Raw genomic sequence first — 19,829 nt, 5'->3', positions numbered from 1 at the left:
GGTTGTAGGGCATGACAACCTGCAATAGCATGATCATGTTACTGTGCTAACTTACCCAGTGAATGCTTACTCTGTGCTTAGCATGAAGTGAAAACAATTGAAGTGCTTTCTCCACACCTCACACCAGAATAGCTTCCCTCAGCGAACACATTTCATCCCAAGCCCTGTCCCTTTTTTGACACTAGGGTTATGTCTCCACAACAGGCCCCAACAGGGGTAGACAGACACTAGCTTTGCTGAAGCGAACACACTTAAAAGAGCAGTGTGGTTGTGACCACTTGGGCTAGCTGGCAGAGTCCAAACCCACCTGACCCCCGGGTACATGCTTGGGTGGCTAGCTTGAGCCGACACCCGGGCCTGCATAGCCACGCTGCTGTTTTTAGTATGCTAGCTGTGCTCAAGCTAGCATGTCTGTCTAACCACTCTGGGAACCATACCTCCCAGTTGCAGTGTAGACATACCCTAGCACAGAGTCCACGTGCATGGAACCACTATGGGAAAATCTGGCCTGAGCGAGGGACTTGCCAGATTACAGTCCCATGCCTGCTCAAAAAAAAATATTTGTTTTTAGACCAAGCCAAGAGGGAATGAAGGAACGCAAGACAGGGTCTGTCTGATCTGAGAAGGTGCCAAGCAATCTTCAGTTGGAGCAGCCCTTGCCATCTCTGTGACTCTCTCCCAGTCTTGTGGGGTTTTTAGGGGGGGGAGGTGGGGTGTTAATGTCTCTAGTGCTTTATGGGACTGTGCGCCTGTGGGACTCAGTTCAACCAAGGAAAGATGATTGGTGTACAGTGGCCCTTTACACGAGTTGTTCCCAAGGATGGGCTACATTAGGACCCGCTGCAGAAGCAGGAGGGGAAGGTGAATGGCTGTCAAGGAGCTACTTGCCATTTGCCCCATGCTGCAAGTAAATAAATGGGGCCGCACAGCTTTCTTCACACCCAACTGCTCCCCTAGAGTAATTTAATGTCCTCTAGGTTGGGAAATGTTGTGAGAAGATGCTAAACTCCTGATTTCAGTCTGCCTTGGACATCACTTTATATCGGGATGGACTAAGTGAGGCTCACAGGCCAAATGCACCCCTGTAGTTTTTCAGGGCTGTCCTCATTTTTAATATAGAAGAACAGCTGGAAGATACCATCCATCCTAGCATGCAGTGCTACACAGACCCAGATGGAGCACTGCATCCTGGGACCTTTAGCCCCTATAGACTTTACCTTACATGTCTGTTGAAGATGAGGGTAGCTGAAAACTTGTATCAGAGAGCAGATAAGTGAAGTCCTAGGGTCTCTGTCACATTGCCAGAGCTGTCTGTCACATCTCCCCATGGACACTTAAAGCTCAGGCACCCCTGCTTTCTGCATTACCATCCTCTTTACAGATTCTCTCACTGGGATCCCCTCAGAAATCACAGAAAGATAGTCCTTCATTTATGCCATCAGCCCTCATGGTGAGATCTCAGAGGAGACTGATATACCCAGGACCTTGCTAATGTGGTCTATTCATGATCAGTCCAGAGGGGTCAGATGAGTGAAGCGGCAGGCAGCCTCTCTTTAAGAGCACTTAGTACCAGCTAGTCCAACAGAAGGTTTTGGATTGGCTGGGCTCCCCCTCCTTCTGTCATCTGGAGAGAAGACAGGCTCCCAGCTGATAACAAAGCTCTTCCACCCACTATAATTAGGAAGATAAAAGCACACAGAGCAGAGGTTTAATTGGAGCAGCCATCAAAAGAATGTTTATGCTGCAGGTTTCTTCTATGGTTTTTGAGCCACTTTTGTGGCTTCTGAGGAAACTCAAAATGTAGAATTTATTCTCTGTGGACAGAATTTCCTTGGGTCTTTGATGCAGTTAGAGAGGAAGGGAACTCTGGGGATGCGGCTGCTAATGTTCTCTTGTCTGGAACTCCTTAATGGACAGCTCCCTGGAGGTTACCAGTGTGAAATGGTGATGGGTCTCTGTTCCTGTGGGGTCATGTGTTCACATTAAAAAAATCTACCCACATAATAGGCCACGTGGTGCTCCTTGCACACAGACATGGCAGAGAGGCCAACAGGTGAATCGATCATAGTGATGGAACTTCCTTGGGCTCTAGAAGGAGTTGCTCCTGGTCAGGGAATTAGAGGGGAAGCCATTTTGCAGTGTTGCTGCCTGTACTTGACTTGTTCTGGGGCATCAGTCCCCAAGACTGTCAGTCTGGCACTGTCACCAACCCTAAAGTAACTATGTTAAAGTCACAGAACCTCCCTTTCTTTGAGCTCTGGTGCTTTCTTTCAAATGGGTACAGCGGTAACAAATAGGTAGAAATGCTCTTCATTGGTTCAAAATGAACTAAGGCTCCTCTGTCTAGTTGTGGACAAATCTAGCCTCACCTGTCATGAGAACAGCAAGGCCCCACTCTTGTCCACGGAAGACACCCAACTATTTTTGGGCCCAATCCTGCTAAGTGTCTCCAGCACCTTTAATGGGAGGATGCTTAGTCCCTCATAAGGGGTCCAATCCTATGAGAGATGCTCTTTGTCAGCACTTTTGACTTCCTCTGTCCTTTCAGTTTCTTCCAAAGCCAGCAACTGCTCGTGAGTCACCATGGCAACCAAGCAACCCCCACCTCTAATGAAGAAGCATAGCCAGACGGACCTGGTGAGCCGACTCAAGACACGGAAGATCTTGGGAGTTGGAGGGGAAGATGATGATGGGGAAGTTCATAGGTCTAAGGTAAGAACCACCTCCATGCACACTGATACCGTAACACTATTCTGGGTGTATGGGAACTTGGATGGTCCTAAACAGACAGCAGGCGTGGTGTTCTTATCTGCCCCACAGCAGGGAAAAGGGGGATTGAAAGAGCCTCTTACAATGGGTCAGACGTTGGGTGTCCCTGAGGAGAGTGAGAACTGGGGAACTTGCACCGCCCTCCCCCATTGTGCCCCTCATTGACCTCTCTCAGCACAAAGAAGGGAAAACTGGTTCCAGGCAGTGCATGAGGCTTAAACATGTTGTTTTTACTTGAGCCAAACTGCTATTGATGGGGAAGGAAAAGAGGAAAGAGCAGTAGGGGAACAAGTTGGCAATCCATCTTTGAACTCCATGTTCTTTGGGGCAGGATAGATGTTTGCAATGGTCTGTAATAAAGACTTGCAGGGAGACCTATGGAGATCAGAAGTTGGGAGATGCTCTGCATCAGGATTCTCTTGTGGCATGCAGCTAAATTTAGTAACCTTTTCAGACATTTCACTGCAGAGGAGTGGTCAAAAAAACAAGAAATAGCAAAGATCAGATAGATAATGGGATGAGGCTCAGCCGACAGCTCTCCCTTCCTCTGCCTGAGATTAAAAACAAGTGGGTAGTAGGGAGGAACCCAAAGAAAAATCCTCCACATCCAAACACCCTGAGCTTTGGGGAAATTCAAATGTGAACCATGCAGCTTGGGCCTGTCTCCAGGATGGGCCAAACCAAAATTCTGGATTGGGATTTGGACTCTGAGGCTCAGACCAGGAGCGCCACCAGCTTTTCTGCCACTCTAGGCAGTGGAAGGTCCCGCCGCCGAAATACCGCCGTGGTCACCGCCCCCCTCCCCCCCCCCCCCCAATTGTAGCGCCCTAGGCGACCACCTAGGTGGCCTAATGGGTTGCGCTGGCCCTGGCTCAGACTTCTCTAGCCAATGCAAGTTGAGCTGAGAAGAAGATTGGTTTGGATAGTGGGGCTTGGTCCCTGTCCTGTGGGAAGGGACTAAGCAAAAGGGATGCCTATTTCTAGAAACTTTTGTGAATGTAAAATAACAGCATATCAATGAAGCAACCTGAAATGTGATTTTTTTTTGGGGGGGGGGGGAAGGAGGGAGTAAGATACATGAAGAGGGCAGGAAAGAGGAAGACAACAGAAGTGTGTATAGGGGAGGGGAAATGGGAAAATGTGCTCAGGGTAAGAGAAAAGGGGAAATAGAGATGTCGGGGGAAAAGCAGAGGACAGATTAAAAATTAGGCTGGGATCCCTGAAATCCTACCATCTGCTTCGCTGCAAGATTTAGAATAGCCCATCACCCAAATCACCACAGCATATTATCTTTGCAACATAATAATCACTGGAACCCACATCCAGTGATGTGGTGGGTGGGTGGATGGGGGACTCAGTGACCATTTGACTCTTTCACTGTCCTTTGGTGCAGTAAGCCCGTCAGGAAATGTTTTGCAACTGAGATGCAGCTACATCTGGTGTGGCATACAGCAGAATCGCAGCCGTGGGTGGAATTGCCAGGCCTCTGGGGGTGGCAGGGCCTGGAGTTTCAAGCTGCTATTCTCACCTTATTAGAGATGATGCTTTATAAATTTGGGAATATACATAACTTTGTGGGTGGTTTATATTCTCTTTGAGAACACAGTCAGACACAAACATCCATCCATTTCCCCCCCCCACCCCTCCTCACGCTCATGCTGACACACAGAGCTTCATCTTTCTTTTTGTCTGTCACCATCTCTCTCTCTCATGCGCACACACACACGCACATTGTATTGCTCATACAGAGATACAGAAACAAGAGTTCTCCATAGTCAGCAGTGCCTGTGTAAGGGCAGTAACATAGAAGCTTTTGACAGGGAATTGCAAATGCTAGAGACTGCAAGACATTGAAGAGCAGGGATTGACAGTCGCTTGAAGGAATTAGTCATGGGGCTTGATCCTCAGTTGAGCTCATGCTGGGTGCAGCTGAGTGTGGGAGACACAGGTGGCTTTAAGATACCTCCCCAATATCAGGGCCATATGGGGCTGAATCAGCCCAACATAAATCGGAGCAGCCACAGGAATGGTCCCCCTAGGGCTCATAACATTGGTCCAGGATTGACAGAGCAGTACACTCATCGCCCACCCCTTCTCACCTCTGTCACTTTCTAGGCCTGCCCTGGAATGCCACATATATGGAGGGGAAGTCAAGGGGTGTTGGGTAACCTTATATCACTAGCAGCTTCCCCTCCATTAGAAGAACCCCCAACTTGCCCCTTTAGGAGTGTCACTGGAGCTGCACAAAGGGGACTTAGTTGTGGTCGAGTATCTGGCCCATAGTCTTAGGAGTTAGAGATGAAAAAGACATACAGTATCAGGTCACTTTCATAGATCATTATCCACTTTTAATTCTACTTGGATCCTTTATCTAAATCACTTTCAAAATGTTGGGACTAGGGAAGGCCTGTCCAGTTGGTCATATCTGTCCAGACTTGCTCAGCTGAGGCTCATTAATGTGAGAGGCAGGTGCAAATCAAACCCCAGATACAAACACACCCAAACCTTTGGGCGTGTTCACAGTTCAACCCAGCTCTGAACTTCACAAATGACCCTCTGTTTTGGAAAAGCTGAATTGGATTGACTCACGCAGCCCATCAAAGCCAGTTCCTGATTCTAATTTTGCCAGTTGAATTCAAAGTAAGTATTTTGGAATCATTGTGAGACGTAGCAAGGAAGGAAATGGGCATTTGTCAACGCTTGAGGCAGAATGGCAACACTTCCTTGGGTGGGAACCTGTACAGGAAAAGATCCCTTGGAATTGGGTATTTACAAAAAACGTCTGATGCCTTGGTGTGTCTGGCGCAGAGATGTGTAATTAAGTTTGTCTGGGGCTGAAAACAAATCTATGCATGTAAAAGGAAAAGATAGTCTTGACCAGGGGGTGAGATGTGCCCAAAATGCTAATTGAGACTTGATATCTGACAGCCAGCTGGACTATAATGGGAAGGGGATCACTGATCTCTCACTCTTGGAGCCCCTTCCACCTCTACTTTAATTTCTAGAACCCTTTTGCTGGAGACTGCTGCAGCTGTCGTTTTCCTCAGATTTCTATAAATCATGGAGATGGACTATCATGGCAAGAATAAAGCAGCAATTTAAGCACCGTGCACTATGCTCTTCTGATGTGCTACGGCTGGCTGTAAACTGCTTTCACATTAATAGATATGAACGCTGTCTTTAAACTATTAAACCACTGCTGGAATTTTATTGTGAGGGCACCCATTAGGTGACTCTGAGCTTGTGCTTTATGCGGACAGCACAGCCAGTCAATTCACTTGGCATAATCTGATGCAGATACCTCAGAAATTGGTGCAATTATTTATAAGACGCTCCTGGTGCCCATGGAGGATTGGGTTGCAAATGGATGAATGGAGTCTTGTGTTTTGTTTAATAAAAAAAAAAAAACCCAGATAACTTCCAGAAGAGCACAAGGCAGGCCACCTTGGCCTAGTCTTCCCTGGGAACATTATTATCCTGCTGAGAGTTGTCCCTGAACACCACCTGGGACTAGTCTGGCCCTGGAGGGTGTGGAAAGAGTACTTGCCTAAACTTGTCTCAGCTGTAAGTAGCTCTCTCTGGCCCTGAGGGCCTCCCCCATGCCTTTCCCGACATGCAGGAAATGACACCAAATGGAACACAGCTGTTTTTTCCTCCCCAGCTGACAATGCTGGCTGGAGACAGGCAGGAAGCTACTCAGGGCTGCCTGTGTCACCTTTGTTCTCATTTGTTTGGTAAAGGTCTCTCTTTCCTCTGCATAGTGCCCCTTTGCTGTTGCCTTGTGTGCCTACAGGGAGGCCTTTCTGCTGTGATTCTCCTTTAATCTCCTAAATGATCCCTTGCTGGGCTCCTGATCAGCTCTGGAACAAAATGGAAATCTTTTGGGTTTGCTTTCTCCTTCCCCTACATCTATTGACCTAAAACTACTGAACTTTGGCTCCCTCCTCTGCTTCAGGCCCTGGAGCCATGCCGGTTGGACCTGATGATACCAATCTGACAGATCTCCTTTAGGAAATGTAACCTTTGGCTCTATGGAGATATGCATTTATTTTAACTGTGTTTTAAATAGCTGCCTGCCAGCAGGATCCCCCACTAGAGCTGAGACAGTTCGATATCCCCAGGAGAGTGGAAGGGACTAAATGCCTCACATCTGAGATTCACTACGCAACCTGTAACCAGCCTCTCGTCTCCCATTTCCTGCTTCCAGTCTCCTGCTGGTGCTCATTTACTTCTACTGGCTCCTCAGGTGTTTGGGAGTATCCATAAACCAGCCATACCCATTGTCAGGATACCCCATTTGAAATTCATGTGAACTGGCCCATTGGGCTCTTGAATGTATCTGAGGATGTGTGCTTGTGAGTGGTGGAATTTGGTGAGCATGGTATGGAAGACTGAGGAGCCTTGAGTGAGATGGAGGCATCTTAGTCATGTTTGCCTGCACAGTTACTGCCATTCTGCACTCCGCTACACTCCCATCCTGCCTGGGACATAGAGAGAATGTTATTTTATTGGGGTTAGCCAGAGTCTGATAGTGTGAAGCTGTGAAATCAGAGGGAATAGGGATAATGTGTGGGGGGGTCTTGTCTGCCTGCATTAATCCATAACTCCTAAGGGTGTACATCTCCCCCTACCCTATACCTGGTTGTGGATACCTCTAGAAGAGTGGCTCTTCAACTGTGGTCAGAGGATGCTTCCTGGTGGTCTACAGAATGGAACACTTCAAGGGGAGTGGGATCCATGAGGGGGTCTGTTACTAGTGAAGGAATCCATCTACAGAATGGACATCTTGGAGAATCATGGCCCCATGCATATTTCTCCACAGCCAGGAGTTACTATCTCTGTAAACAGACAGCTGCTCCCTCCCACCCATAAGAGGAGATCTCCATGGGGGGGGGGGGGGGGGGGGAGGAGAGAGGAGGGGGGGGGGAAGAGTGCACCTCATTTCAATGAGAGGAGGAGGGAGTTTCCTTAGAGGGTGGGGCTCCAAATAATCAAGTGACCCTTTGGGAACTTGCCAAAGGGGGCCAACAGATCTAGATGAGGGAGCAGAGATTCCACCCAGAGATCAGATTTCCCCCCATAGGGTTGGATGTGTGTCCTCTCCTCAGGCTGACTGAGATTGTTTGCAGGAGTGTGGGGACAGGCTGTTCAGACACCATGTGTTCTCATTTGAATTTCAGATCAGTCAAGTCCTGGGAAATGAAATAAAATTTGCTGTGCGGGAACCCTTGGGGCTCAGGTAAGTTTCCATGGAGAGTCTGAGCACTCAGGCTGTACAGTTGGGATGAGGCTGGTGACATTAAGGGAGGTCTTGGGCCTAAATATTTACATGGGCTGCTACCTTCTCCCCACTCCCATTTGCAGCCTTGCATCCTCCTTAGCCTTGCTAGCCACAGAAGGGTGCACTTGGGGCTACTTGTCAATACAATGGTCAGGGAGGCAGACACTTCTTATAACAGGGCACCTGTGCTGATGGGCTGAGCCCAGGTGGCTGTTCAGGCACTCCCAGGATGACCCTGAACATGGACAGGTGCCTCACCCATGCCGTATGTGTGTGGATGTCTCCTGTGCAGTAGGGGGTTTACTGGGTGATTTCCCCTTTGCCAGTAGGTGGGTTGTGTCCCCTGTGCGGGCTGGGTGGGTAGAGTATTACACTTCTGCAGTATGCACAGCAGATTTCTCACTTGTGTAGCGAGACTCTCACTTGTGTGAGGCATGGTGACATCCCTACCTCTTTGATGGGCCTGTCCCAGTTGTATGCTATGTGGTGGTATGAAGGTATCACTCGCCTGTGCAGTGCAGATCCTCCAAGGTACCTAAGCATCTAACTTCCATTGAAATCAAGAGGAGGTAGGCACCTAAATTCCTTTGAGGATCTGAGCATAGGTGTCACTCATCTGTGTAATGGGGGTGGGGGGGTCGAGTGAGGACTCGCACTCTTGTATGGTGTCTAAGAGGGTCTCCCCTGTGTTCTAGAACAGAGTCCCTGGCGTTAAACATCATCTGGGATCTTACGTTAGGTCTCTGCCTCAGTGGTTATCTCTGAGCTCTGAATGTGGATATAGTACCATTTCAATACAAGGGGGTAAACCCTGCATTTTGAGCTGTTGCTGAGCCAGCGCTGGGAGAGTGACTCTCAGGGGGTGAGAAACCTCCGGGGCTGGCTTTGGACCTGGGAATTCTGTCACAAGACAGTTATATACTGCCCGTGTCCCAGGTGTGGACTGGATGAATTGAGTCTAATTATGTGTCCCAAGGTGTGCTGGGGCCTCTGTTATGAGAGGGTTGTGTGTGGTGGTGTTTTTTTTTTTTTTTTTTTTTTTTTTTTTTTTTTTTTTAAGCCATAGAAACTTTTTTAGGCAGCTGTGAGCAAGTTACCTTCAAGCTAAGGGACTACAAGGACTTGGGAGACTATGCAGCCTGTTGGCTACAAGCGGAAGTGCAGTGTCTTGTAGGAGAGGTTTGCCAAATGTGTCAGGGTGGAATCTTGAGTGAGTAAAGGGAAATAGTGGGGCTGTATGAGCTGATGAGTTTGGGGGTAAGCTGGGTGTGCCGAGGTTCTAGGCTGGTCTGTAGCTGATGGAAATGTCCAGTTGGGTGCCCAGCCCTTATTGGCTACTAAATCAAACCTTGTGACTATAGACAAGCCTAGAAGAGTGGCTGAAAGGAGAAAAACTGAATGTGCAATACCCCAGCCCATTAACCTACGCACTGATGCCCAAAGGAGACCTGTCCCTGCTCCATTGTGCACCACTGAAATCAATCAGGCCCAAATGCCCAGCTGACTTGTATATGGCAAAGGCTTCCTCAGTCAGATGCCCCGAACTGATTGTGTTCCAGCTAGCCAAGAAATCCCTTGGTGGTTATCTGTATTCCATGCTGGCTGCTTCTACTCAAAGACAGTCTCTCCATCCACATAAAGGATCACAAACTGAATTCCCTCTTCCCTGATATCCTGGGCAGGGGTGTCCTCTGGGATATATATACCTGGGGCCATCCTGCTTGGGCAGATGGAAGAGTGAGGGTTTGGGGAATCTCTGTGCCTCTGATCTGTTTTTCTTCCCATGCAGGGTCTGGCAGTTCGTCTCTGCCATCATGTTTTCTGGGGTCGCCATCATGGTAAGTGGGAGACCCATTCCCAGAAAGAGCCCAACCTGGGGCTACCAAAGTGCAGTCATGACCTAGCAATCTCCATGGCCCTATGCATTATTCTGTCGTCACTACCCTCCAAAAGCTGCAGCCACTGTCTCTTCCTGGCCTGTGATCAGCTGTCTCTCTGTAATGGGTTTTACCAACAGCTTCCCTGACAGTTCCTAACACCTGAGTCCCAGCCTCTAGTAGCAGGTTCATAAAACCAGAGTTGGCAGCAGGGGTCTCAGTCACAGAGGAGATCCTGGAGGCTATTCCTCTCTAATCCCACCCCCACAAGTGACCCAAAACACATGTAGCACCCCTGGTGTACAGTCTGCACTCTCCAACCCAGGGGGAGCTGCTGCTCTTCTACTTTTATTATCTTCAAGTGACCCGATCTCATGTAGAGCAATTGAGATTCCCTCTGTCTCCTTCCCGCTCCTTTTAGGCTCTCACTTTCCCTGATCAGCTCTATGATGCCGTCTTTGAAGAAGAATCCGTCAACAGCAAGACTCCTATCAGGCTGTACGGAGGAGCCCTCCTCAGTAAGTAATGCTGAGACTGAGCTTAGAGATTCAGTCCATGGGACTAACAGGGGAGATGTTGAGAAGCTGAGTGAAGAATCCTAATGGGGAGGAGGAAGGAAAGCTCTGTACCAGACCTAACCTCAGATCGGGTTAGGACAGAGCCAGGCAACGTCAGGGTAAATTCCTCTTCAAGTGGTTTGTTTTTTTGTTTTTTGTTTTGTTTTGCAAAAAGTTCCATCTCCCTCCTAGCTCTAGGATCAGGAAAAAAACCCTCCCTCCATACTGTCTAATATTGTATTGCACCGTGTGAGGGGAGGAGATTGCAAGCTGCCAGAAATGGAATATTAGACTGGAAGGGCCATTGATAGGAACTGGTTCAACAGGAGGGGGTGGGGGAGACCAGGCTAGATGACGCATCTAGCCTTGATGCAGAACATGGGGGTACTGGGCTAGGCAAGGCATTGGCCTGTTCCAGTGTGGCAATTCCCTTGTCCCTCTGAGGCTGGAATCTTTGGGGGAAGCAGGGCTGCCTCTCCCAGCTCCATGTTCTGCCACCTCCAGCCTTAGTGAGCCTGGAAAGATTCAGAACACTAGTCAGCCCTTTCAGTGCCATGTGGGGAGGAGGAGGTGGCAGCAAAACTGGAGGGTGGAGGAGCTGAAGGTGGGAGGCTTAGGGAAAATGTAGTGCCGGCAGATTTCTCTTGGGAATTACTATGAATAAATTGGTTTTATGGAAGTTCAGACTTCCAGGATGGTGTGTGTAGTGGGGAGGGGAGAAGCTTGCCCTGCTGCCTTTCACTAGCACTAAACATACACAGACCAGGCCCACAAGGTCTGCTAACTCTTTGAATCTGTCACTGGGATGCTGAGGATACTGTACAGAGGGAGTGATGGCTGGAGTGAGGGGACTGCTTATGACAGTGGGTCCAAGTGCAAGGTCTTATCTTTTAATGGTGGCAGGAATCACCCAAGGGTACTGTGCTTGGTAGATAGCAGGATCAGGGGTTCTGGTACATATGGAAAACCCGTTCTTTGCTTATCCACTGCCCATCTCCTCTCCTTAGCCTGTAGCAGCACCTGGTGGTGCAGAATGGAAGCACAGTACACACAGCCTGCTCTTGGAAACCCCCAGTTCTGTGATACAGCTCCCCTTTTGTTGGCCTCTGGTTTCCCTTTGTCTCCTCCAATATAAGGTCAGGACAGGACTTCGCTCTCTATGTACCAGGGCTGCTGAACAGTGGTGCTTTCTGGGAAAGGCATGAACATGACTCCGAGCCAAGCAAGGCAAAAGGCCGGCTCCAGTAATAAGCGTACACCTCTACCCCGATATAACACAAATTCAGATATAACGCAGTAAAGCAGTGCTCCAGGGGGGAGGGAGGCTGCATGCTCTGGCAGATCAAAGCAAGTTCAATACAACACGGTTTTACCTATAATGTGGTAAGATTTTTTTGGCTCCCGAGGACCGTGTTATAGCTGGGTAGAGGTGTATTTGGGAGCTGGATTTTGGGAGCTTGGTGAGTCATGTGGGGTGGTAAGCACAGAGCTACAGGTGGTTCTTCCATACTGGGATGTCATAGAATGTCACGGTTGGAAGGGACCTCAGGAGGCCATCTAGTCCAACCCCCTGCTCAAAGCAGGACCAATCCCCAGACAGATTTTTTGCCCCAGATCCCTAAATGGCCCCCTCAAGGATTGAACTCATAACCCTGGGTTTAGCAGGCCAATGCTCAAACCACTGAGCTATCCCTGTCCTGTATGTCCCAGTAAACTGCCTCCCTGACCTTGGGTTTGTTCACAAGGAGTCGCTCTTGTCCCTTCTCCATCCCACCACGTTTGGAGTGTTTGCATTTCTAGTGCATGCATTACCATATTATCTAAGTGTGAAGGAGACCAGTTTGGTTACAGGATTCAGGCTGGGGCACTCTAGCAGTGTCAAGCCTGGAAGGTGGATCCATCCAAATATATTGCAGCAACCCCATCTGTAACTTTGGGCCACCACAGTAGATTACTCAGTTCCACCAGCACAGCTCTATCATGCCTATGAGTGTTAGCTCCATGAATTAGTTGTTGTTACTTCTGAGATTCCCCGTAGAGTGGTCTCTGAGCTGCCCCTTTCCCCTGCCACATCTCTCAGCCCGTGAAGCAGTTTTGCTATGTGTTCTTGTCTCAGGTCTCTCCCTTATCATGTGGAATGCCCTGTACACATCTGAGAAGGTCATCATCCGTTGGACCCTGCTGACAGAAGCCTGTTACTTTGGGGTGCAGTTCCTAGGTGAGTAGCTCTACTGAGGCAGGAGGGAAGCAGAGGGGATTGGTCAAGTGATAGGCTATCCCTTCCCCACACGATTGCCTGGGAAGAAGGGAATGCTGTAAATGGCAAAGCAGCATAACTTGCACTGATTGGCATTCACTGGGGGAAAGATTCTGCTCTTATTTACACTGGTGGAAATCTGGAGTCCCCTTACTGAATTTAGTGGCATTATCTAGACTTACTGTAGCGCAGCTGAAACCATAATTGGGCCTCTGGTGTTCCGCGTGAGTGAAACTTACCCAGTTAGAGGGCTGAAGAGCGAGGATACGGTAGAGGAGGCAAAGTAGTCAATGCAGTCTGACGCTTGTGGAGTGACCATCACTGTAATACCCAGCCCTCCTGGGCACAGTGGGGCTGAGTCTCTGCCACCTTGCTTCGCATGTGGTCATCCCCAAACTGAGCAGTAAGGGGGCAAAGAGGGCATAAAACACTACAAAGTCACAAGAGGAGCTGTAGGCCAGTGGGATCCCTGATCAGACCAAGAAGGGTTTAAATACCGCACTCTGCATTTGTTCAGGCCCTTTCTGCAGGCTACTGTTGATTTGTACCAACAACTTTCAAACAGTTCAACATAAATCCAATAACTACCTGGGACTTCCTTGCCAGAGCCTCCAGACTCATGTCAGCTCTTCCCCAGGTTGCCTATAGACCATTTGCCTGGGAAGCAACCGGTTTTCTATAGCAGTCTCTCTCTCAGCCTTGGCAGATATCAGCTGCTCATCATTCACCTGACACCTCCCCAGCTGGGTCTGATAATGCCCAATACCAGGCCCAAGCAGCTATTCTTAAACAGGCTCTGCCTCAGAATAGTCCTGGTTGCTCTTAAAGGAGTGGATTATGCTGTTACAGTAGCATGCCTGTGGAAAGTGGGAACAAAATAAATGACTGCACAAGGCAGTGGAGAATCAGGCTCAGAATCTTACATCCTCCTTGCTGTCTCTCTTCCCATTACCCTCCCCCATTCCTTCTACAGGGGGTGGAAGTTATAGTTGTGTGCACACCTATGGAATGCCAGATTGGTCCACCCAACTCTGTTTTGCCAGTAACTTCCACTTTCCGACCCACTTACCCCAGGCACTCTGCAGCAAGCTGGAGTTGAATTCTGCATTTAGGTCCCTCGATTCTGTGGCAGACTGGAAATTCTATGGTCACTTCACTTACATTAAAATGGAGGATTTTTATTACATGTGGGACAACATGCTCTGGTATTAAATTCAATATATTTTACACTGTTCACACCTGGTTTCCAATATGCCATGGTTTCTTGCATAGACAGCTCATTGACTGCTTTGTAGAGTTGCCATGTGGGGAAAGTGGCAGGTTTTGGCAGGGCATAGCTACAACTCATTAGCTGCTGGAGGTGTTTGTTGATGAGATAAGCACATTTTTATTAATATTTCTGTTTTGAAGAAAATCAGCAATAAAATTAACACACTCGCTATTTAAGCTGTCAGCTGTAGGTTTCAGAATTAACACTGAGTAGGATATTTCAGGCTGTCTGCCTGAAGATAGGAAAAAGAAAAGAAAGCTCTAAGTGAAATTTTAAATGATTGAGTATTAGTCTAGGGCAAGGGATGAATGCCATGGCAAATTCTGTGACTGTGGAAATTGCACAATACATGGGACACTGTCCTTACTCCACTGCTGAATGTGGCCCCAGTATTCTATTTCTTTAAGATATATAATCACAGTTGCTTAAAGACTCAGTGAATAATGTAGTGGGGCAGCAGTGTTAGAAGCAGACAGACAGATCGATGGGCAGAAATTGCAAGGCTGTCTTATAGTTTTCAAGCTGGATAAATCCTCTTTGAGAATTTCCACTACAGGCCACTAGAGAACTGCAGTCTATTTAAATGTACTGTTATTTCACTATCAACCTGTGCCTTGTCTCCCTCCTTCTCCTTCAGTTACCACCATCACCCTTGTTGAGAGTGGCCGGATATCCACAGGTGCCATGCTCCTCCTCACCAGCCGGATCCTCTTCACCCTCATCACCGTTTACTATTATTACCAAGTTGGACGGCGACCCAAGAAAGTCTAATCCCTGAGGATTTTTTTTGGCGGGGGAGGAGGGGTTCTGTTAATAATTTTCCTTTCCTTTTTTTTTTTTTTTTCTGGTCCCCCTTTTGTTCTAAAGCAATTCTCCTTTTTTTCCACTTACCAGCATGAATCAGTGTGTAAACCCAGGGCTGGCTCCATTGCCACAAAGCGCAGGGGGAGAGCCAACCCCTGCAGCCCTCCCCATATCTGTCTAGAGAAGGCAAGTGAATGCAGCAGGGAAGGCTGACAAGACGTAAGGACCAGTCAGGCTCAGGGACAATGGAGGAAACCGGCCAGTGGAATCACAAGCTCAGAAACCTTTTCAGCAAAGCACAAAATGATTGCAGCACATAGAAACTGAATCCTAGAGGGGAGAGGAAGCAAAGGCAGCTGGCAAAGGACTCAATCTAGCTCCTGTAGGCTTGGAGCTGCTCATTTGCCTTTCACTCACACATAGAGCCTTTTCCCCCTTTAGTGAGTAGACTTCAGCACTAATCCTGGCCAGCCCTCTAAGGCAGGGCTGCTGACACAGCTCCAATCAGATAGTGTTGTGGTTTTTAGAGACAACACCCACTGTATTTACTCTGTGCTGACAGATGCAATAGCAATGCTGGCAGAACACAGTGGCTTAAATACAGCAAGAAAAGAGGGTGGCATCTTTATTCTCTCTCATCACAATCCTGTGAAACTCCAAGCCAAGCTACATCTAAATCTTGTGTGGCTCTCTGTAAGGGAGAGTGGTGCAAAACGATGGAGAAAACACTTGGGTTGCATTAGGGGAGAAATGTAAAGAGCTGTTGAATAGTCTCTAAGACTGAATAAGCCTCATCTTGGAAGTTTGGTATATAGTCTAGGCTGCTGCTTGTATTTTTTCCCTTAATTCCTATTACAGTAGTTCCCCTGCGGGTAACACTAGTGAGTGCACTAGCATAGATCAGCCAATGACACTTTAACCAGTCCCCTACTTTGGTTTAGATGAGGCCATGGTTAAAATACTCCCCTTATGTCCTGTCTATGCTAGAGCCCCCTCTTTGCTACTGCTTGTGGAGCTGTATCAGTGTTAAGGAGAGTGAGGAAAAAGGCTCATGTCAATGAGGACTGCAGGGGGTAAATCACTGTTCTGTAGGTACTTGTGTGAATCTTACTCTAGTGAAGTGAGGGACTAGATGAGCCAGCTGGTCTTCTCCACTCCTACTGTACAGGTACCAATTTCCCCTTGGATTCAGCAGAAAAAAGGACCCAGTGCTGAGGTCTTATGTCTTCAGGATTCGATTTGGCTGGGATAAAGAATGGCTGAGCAGGGAAAAGTACTAGGCCCATCTTGCCTTCCCCAGGCATTCCAAGACTTCATTATTCCCTGACCATTGCCTCTCATTGCTCTTGAGGCTGAGGAGGACTTAACCCTGGCTCCACAGCAGTGGCTCTTCTATGCTTCTAGTGACAATCCTGGAGAAGATAGTAGGTTGCCCCACCTGCTTTCCAGTACCATGCTGCTTGTTCTCCACTGTACTGAAATCCAAAGGATTGGACAGATGCCATGGACTTATTCATGTACCACCAGGGGGAGCTGTTGGGCTGGACCAGTCTGTGCACAGGAGTAGAGCTGACAGACCTGGAATAAACGTGTGCAGGCTCTTGGCTGTTGAGAATCAGAACTGTCTGTGAATAACAGAGCTAAGGTGGCTGCTGAAGAACACTAGCTTTAGGGGCCACTTCTTAGCATCAGCCAGAAAAAAAAAACTGATTTAAAGTTAACATGGACATCCACTGAGCATTCATGGTAAAGCCTGGCACATCTTCACTACAGCTCTCCCCTAAAGCTTGTTTCTGTTACCTGCTTCTGGCACTTACAAACAGCTGCAGGAACTTGCCCTGCTGTGTACCTTGCAATGTCTGTGTCAAGTGGAAATGCTGAAAATATTGGAGCTTATACTAAATCTTTTAACCAAAACAAAAAAAAATTGATAGGCCCAGTGCAGCGAGAGGTTAAACTCTGGACCCTAAGCTACTTGCTGGGGCTGAGTGGCCCCAGTCTGGCCCGTAGAAAAGAATATATAGTTAAAATTTATCATGCACCTCAGGGGTACTGTCTGGAATGGAACCTGTAACAAAGTGGATCGTGGGTTTTTTTGGGTTAATTTCATTTCAGCAGGACTAAGGCAGGTTCTAGGAAAGGATCTTTCTGGGGGGGGGGGGGGAGGGGAATGGGTAGAAAAATGCTGCCCCCAGCATACACCACTGGCTATCAGGGCTCAATTTGTATTAATCAATGCAGCATAGCTGAATAGGCTTTAGCTATGAACCACTGTCAGAAGGCCCCACCTCTGCATCTGCCATGGCAGTGAACCAGCCAGCAGACGTTGCTCAGGTTTGGTTGCAATCTAGTTTAGGTTGATTTCAGGATTTCCAAAGGGGTTTTCAAGCACCTAAACTTCCCTAGAAGCCCCAGCCCCTCTCCCTTGTTTCTGCATGGGAGTGTCAATTGTTTTGCTGCTATAATTTCAAGTGTTTGACCAAATGGGTAGCTGACACAATGATTCTGCTCTCTGGTGTTTGTTACCCCCTCCAGCCTAAGTGATGTGGAGAGAGCAGAGGGGTACTGGCCATAAGGGGCAATTCAATGCTAATCAATATAAAGGCCTGCTCCCACGAAGAGACAGATCAAATGGAGCATAAACTCAACTTACTCTGCAATTCTCATTGCTCTTCTTCCCCCCCCCCCCCCCCCCCCCCTTCATGTAACAAAGTGCTATTGGTGCCATCAGGACTGGAGCAGGGATGGACAAGTGGGGGTGGGTAGAGGGAAGTCTGTAGCACACTAAATTTGCAAATGTGATGTGCAGTGAGAGCATATGGAACATGGGCCCAGGGTTGATGCATACAGAGACCGGAGGGTATGTCTACACTGGAGTTGGAAGTTAGCCAAGTCTGCTGTAGCTGCACTTCCAGTTGGAGTACTAGCATGATCAAATCTCTCTTAGAGCTGCAGTGGGGCTGTCTCATGGGACTGGAATTTACACCTTTCAGCTCTAATGCAGAGAGAGATGTACCTTGTCTGAGAAGGAATGTGCAATCCTCCTTGGCAATTGCTAGTTAGCAGCTGACAGGTGCACTCCACCATTAGTGATGAGTAACAGTGGGGAATGGCTGACCCTACAAGGGACAGTGAGAGGGATTTTCAGGCTCAGGGCTGGAGCACTGTGCGTATCCCTAAGGGAAGGACCCAGGCAATACCATGCAGCACTGCCAAAAGCTTACAGCTAGCAGGGGGTTGCTGCCTCAGTTTTGGCTTGACTGGGGGAGTTTATAATTGTATTCTAGAATTAAATCCTCCAGCAGAGATGAACCACATATTAGTCACTGCTGGATGGTTTCTTCCACTCTACAAAGGTAGGTTAGGCAGCAGGTACAGGGCAGCACCTTGCTGAAATTTCACAGGGACTGTGCCTAGAAGCACAAGGACAACTACTAAATGGCAGCCTAGGCTAGCAGCCAAAAACACAGGAGGCAAAAATTCTCAGGCTTTAATACTGTCTCTGCCACTGACTAGCTAGATGCCCATGGCCAAGTCACTTCACCTCCCAGGCATCAGTTTCCCCATCTTTGAAATAAGGGTAATGAACCTCACTTATCCTGAGGGAGAGAGGGGCAGCATTGCAAGGTGTTTGTGCAGCCCTCGGTACAGCTGAGAAGTCTTCTCCAGGTGACTGAGTTCCGAACAAAGACAAACCTGCATTTACATAGTAGGTTCCTGTGTCTGCAATGGGTGGAACCAAAACCTTGGATTCTTACAGCCTGAAACTTAAGCTAAAAATTCAAGCAGGTCCCTGCACTTCCTGGCTCAACCCTTCCTGACCTCAAGGCAAGCCGGTGCTGGCACTGGAGAGGAGAAAGGCACACTAGTCCCACAGCTACGCCCTGAGCCAGCCAGCCTTTCCTGTCTCTTAGGTTTTTTGGATTCAGTTTATACCTCATCTTAGCTGAGTTTATTCCTCCTTTGGTAAAAAAGTGACTGTACTTAACATAAAAAAAACCCAATCATGTGAATAGTGAAAATTAAAGATGTCCCACTGCACTGTCACAATACCTTTATTTATTTTTATTTTTTTAAGAAATGCACACAAATTGTGCAGAATGCTTCAGGCTCGTGTTCTGGTTTATATTACAAAAAATCCTTTCAATATAAAAAGCATTACAATAGGCAATAGAGGATAAATTAGCTCCACTATCTAATAAAAGGAACATTTACAATTTTTAAAATAGATTTCAACGTTCTTTCACACGCAGGCTGTTTCCCAGGCACTCGCAACAGTAATTTTAGAGTTAAATAACAGACAGGGAGGGGTGGACTTACAGAAACAAACTGCTCTAGATAATTACATGAAAGGTGCATGGGCTCTGGGCTTCGTTCTACAGCATAGGGGCTAACACTGTGGTGACTCCGTATAGGTTGCTTTCCTACACAGAGCTCTCAAGTGAGGAGCGATTATACTTCAACACCCTGCCCCCAAAAGAATGCAGCAGAAACTCAAAAGGGAAAAAAATTGTTCCTCTGCCCAGAGCTCTGGGAAGAACAAGACCCAGCATTGTTGATTATACAGCATGAGACAGACAAAGGCAGTGACACATCATGGTGATCAAAAAACAAAACTTGTGTGTCTCACAGTAACAAAGGATTCCCCATTCTGGAGTCTCCTGTTCATTAAAATTCCATGGAGGAAATTCCTCACCTTTCCCCTTGACTCAATCCCCAGCATTTCAGATGATCCAAGATGGTTGGAACCTGCATGAGGGGTTTGTGCATCTCTTAACAGTCCTCTCCATTTCTTTATTGGAGGGTGCTGCTTCCTGGTTTCTTGAGGGTGTCTCAGGCCAGGATGAGAATTCAAAATGATCTTAAACTGGAGAAATACTCTGAAGTAAATAGGATGAAATTCAATAAGAACAAATGCAAAGTACTATACTTAAGAAGGATTAATCAGTTGCACAAATACAAAATGGGAAATGACTGCTTAAGAAGGAGTACTGTAGAAAAGGATCTGGGGGTT

General features: G+C 47.7%; 1 protein-coding gene across 4 annotated transcripts in view; it reads left to right on the top strand.

Annotated features, from left to right (window-relative positions):
* TP53I11 (tumor protein p53 inducible protein 11) overlaps positions 1-18,862 on the top strand; it is a 45,630-nt gene extending 26,768 nt beyond the window's left edge. For 3 of the 4 annotated variants that reach the window (XM_005302219.5, XM_065592801.1, XM_005302220.5), the window contains exons 2-7: positions 2,549-2,712; positions 7,950-8,008; positions 9,840-9,888; positions 10,349-10,445; positions 12,601-12,702; positions 14,649-18,862. In XM_005302219.5, the coding sequence (XP_005302276.1) occupies positions 2,584-2,712; positions 7,950-8,008; positions 9,840-9,888; positions 10,349-10,445; positions 12,601-12,702; positions 14,649-14,782 (570 nt within the window). In that variant the 5' untranslated portion in view covers positions 2,549-2,583 and the 3' untranslated portion in view covers positions 14,783-18,862. Of the gene's footprint in view, positions 1-2,548; positions 2,713-5,348; positions 5,410-7,949; positions 8,009-9,839; positions 9,889-10,348; positions 10,446-12,600; positions 12,703-14,648 lie in introns of those variants that run through there. The other variant, XM_065592802.1, reaches the window with a different exon arrangement.
* Positions 18,863-19,829: the final 967 nt, after the last annotated feature.

This window comes from Chrysemys picta, chromosome 4 (genome assembly GCF_011386835.1).
Source record: "Chrysemys picta bellii isolate R12L10 chromosome 4, ASM1138683v2, whole genome shotgun sequence".
NCBI classification, from domain to species: domain Eukaryota; kingdom Metazoa; phylum Chordata; order Testudines; family Emydidae; genus Chrysemys; species Chrysemys picta.
The sequence above is the reverse complement of the archived record's forward strand: the minus strand, read 5'-3'. Positions and strand labels throughout refer to the sequence as shown.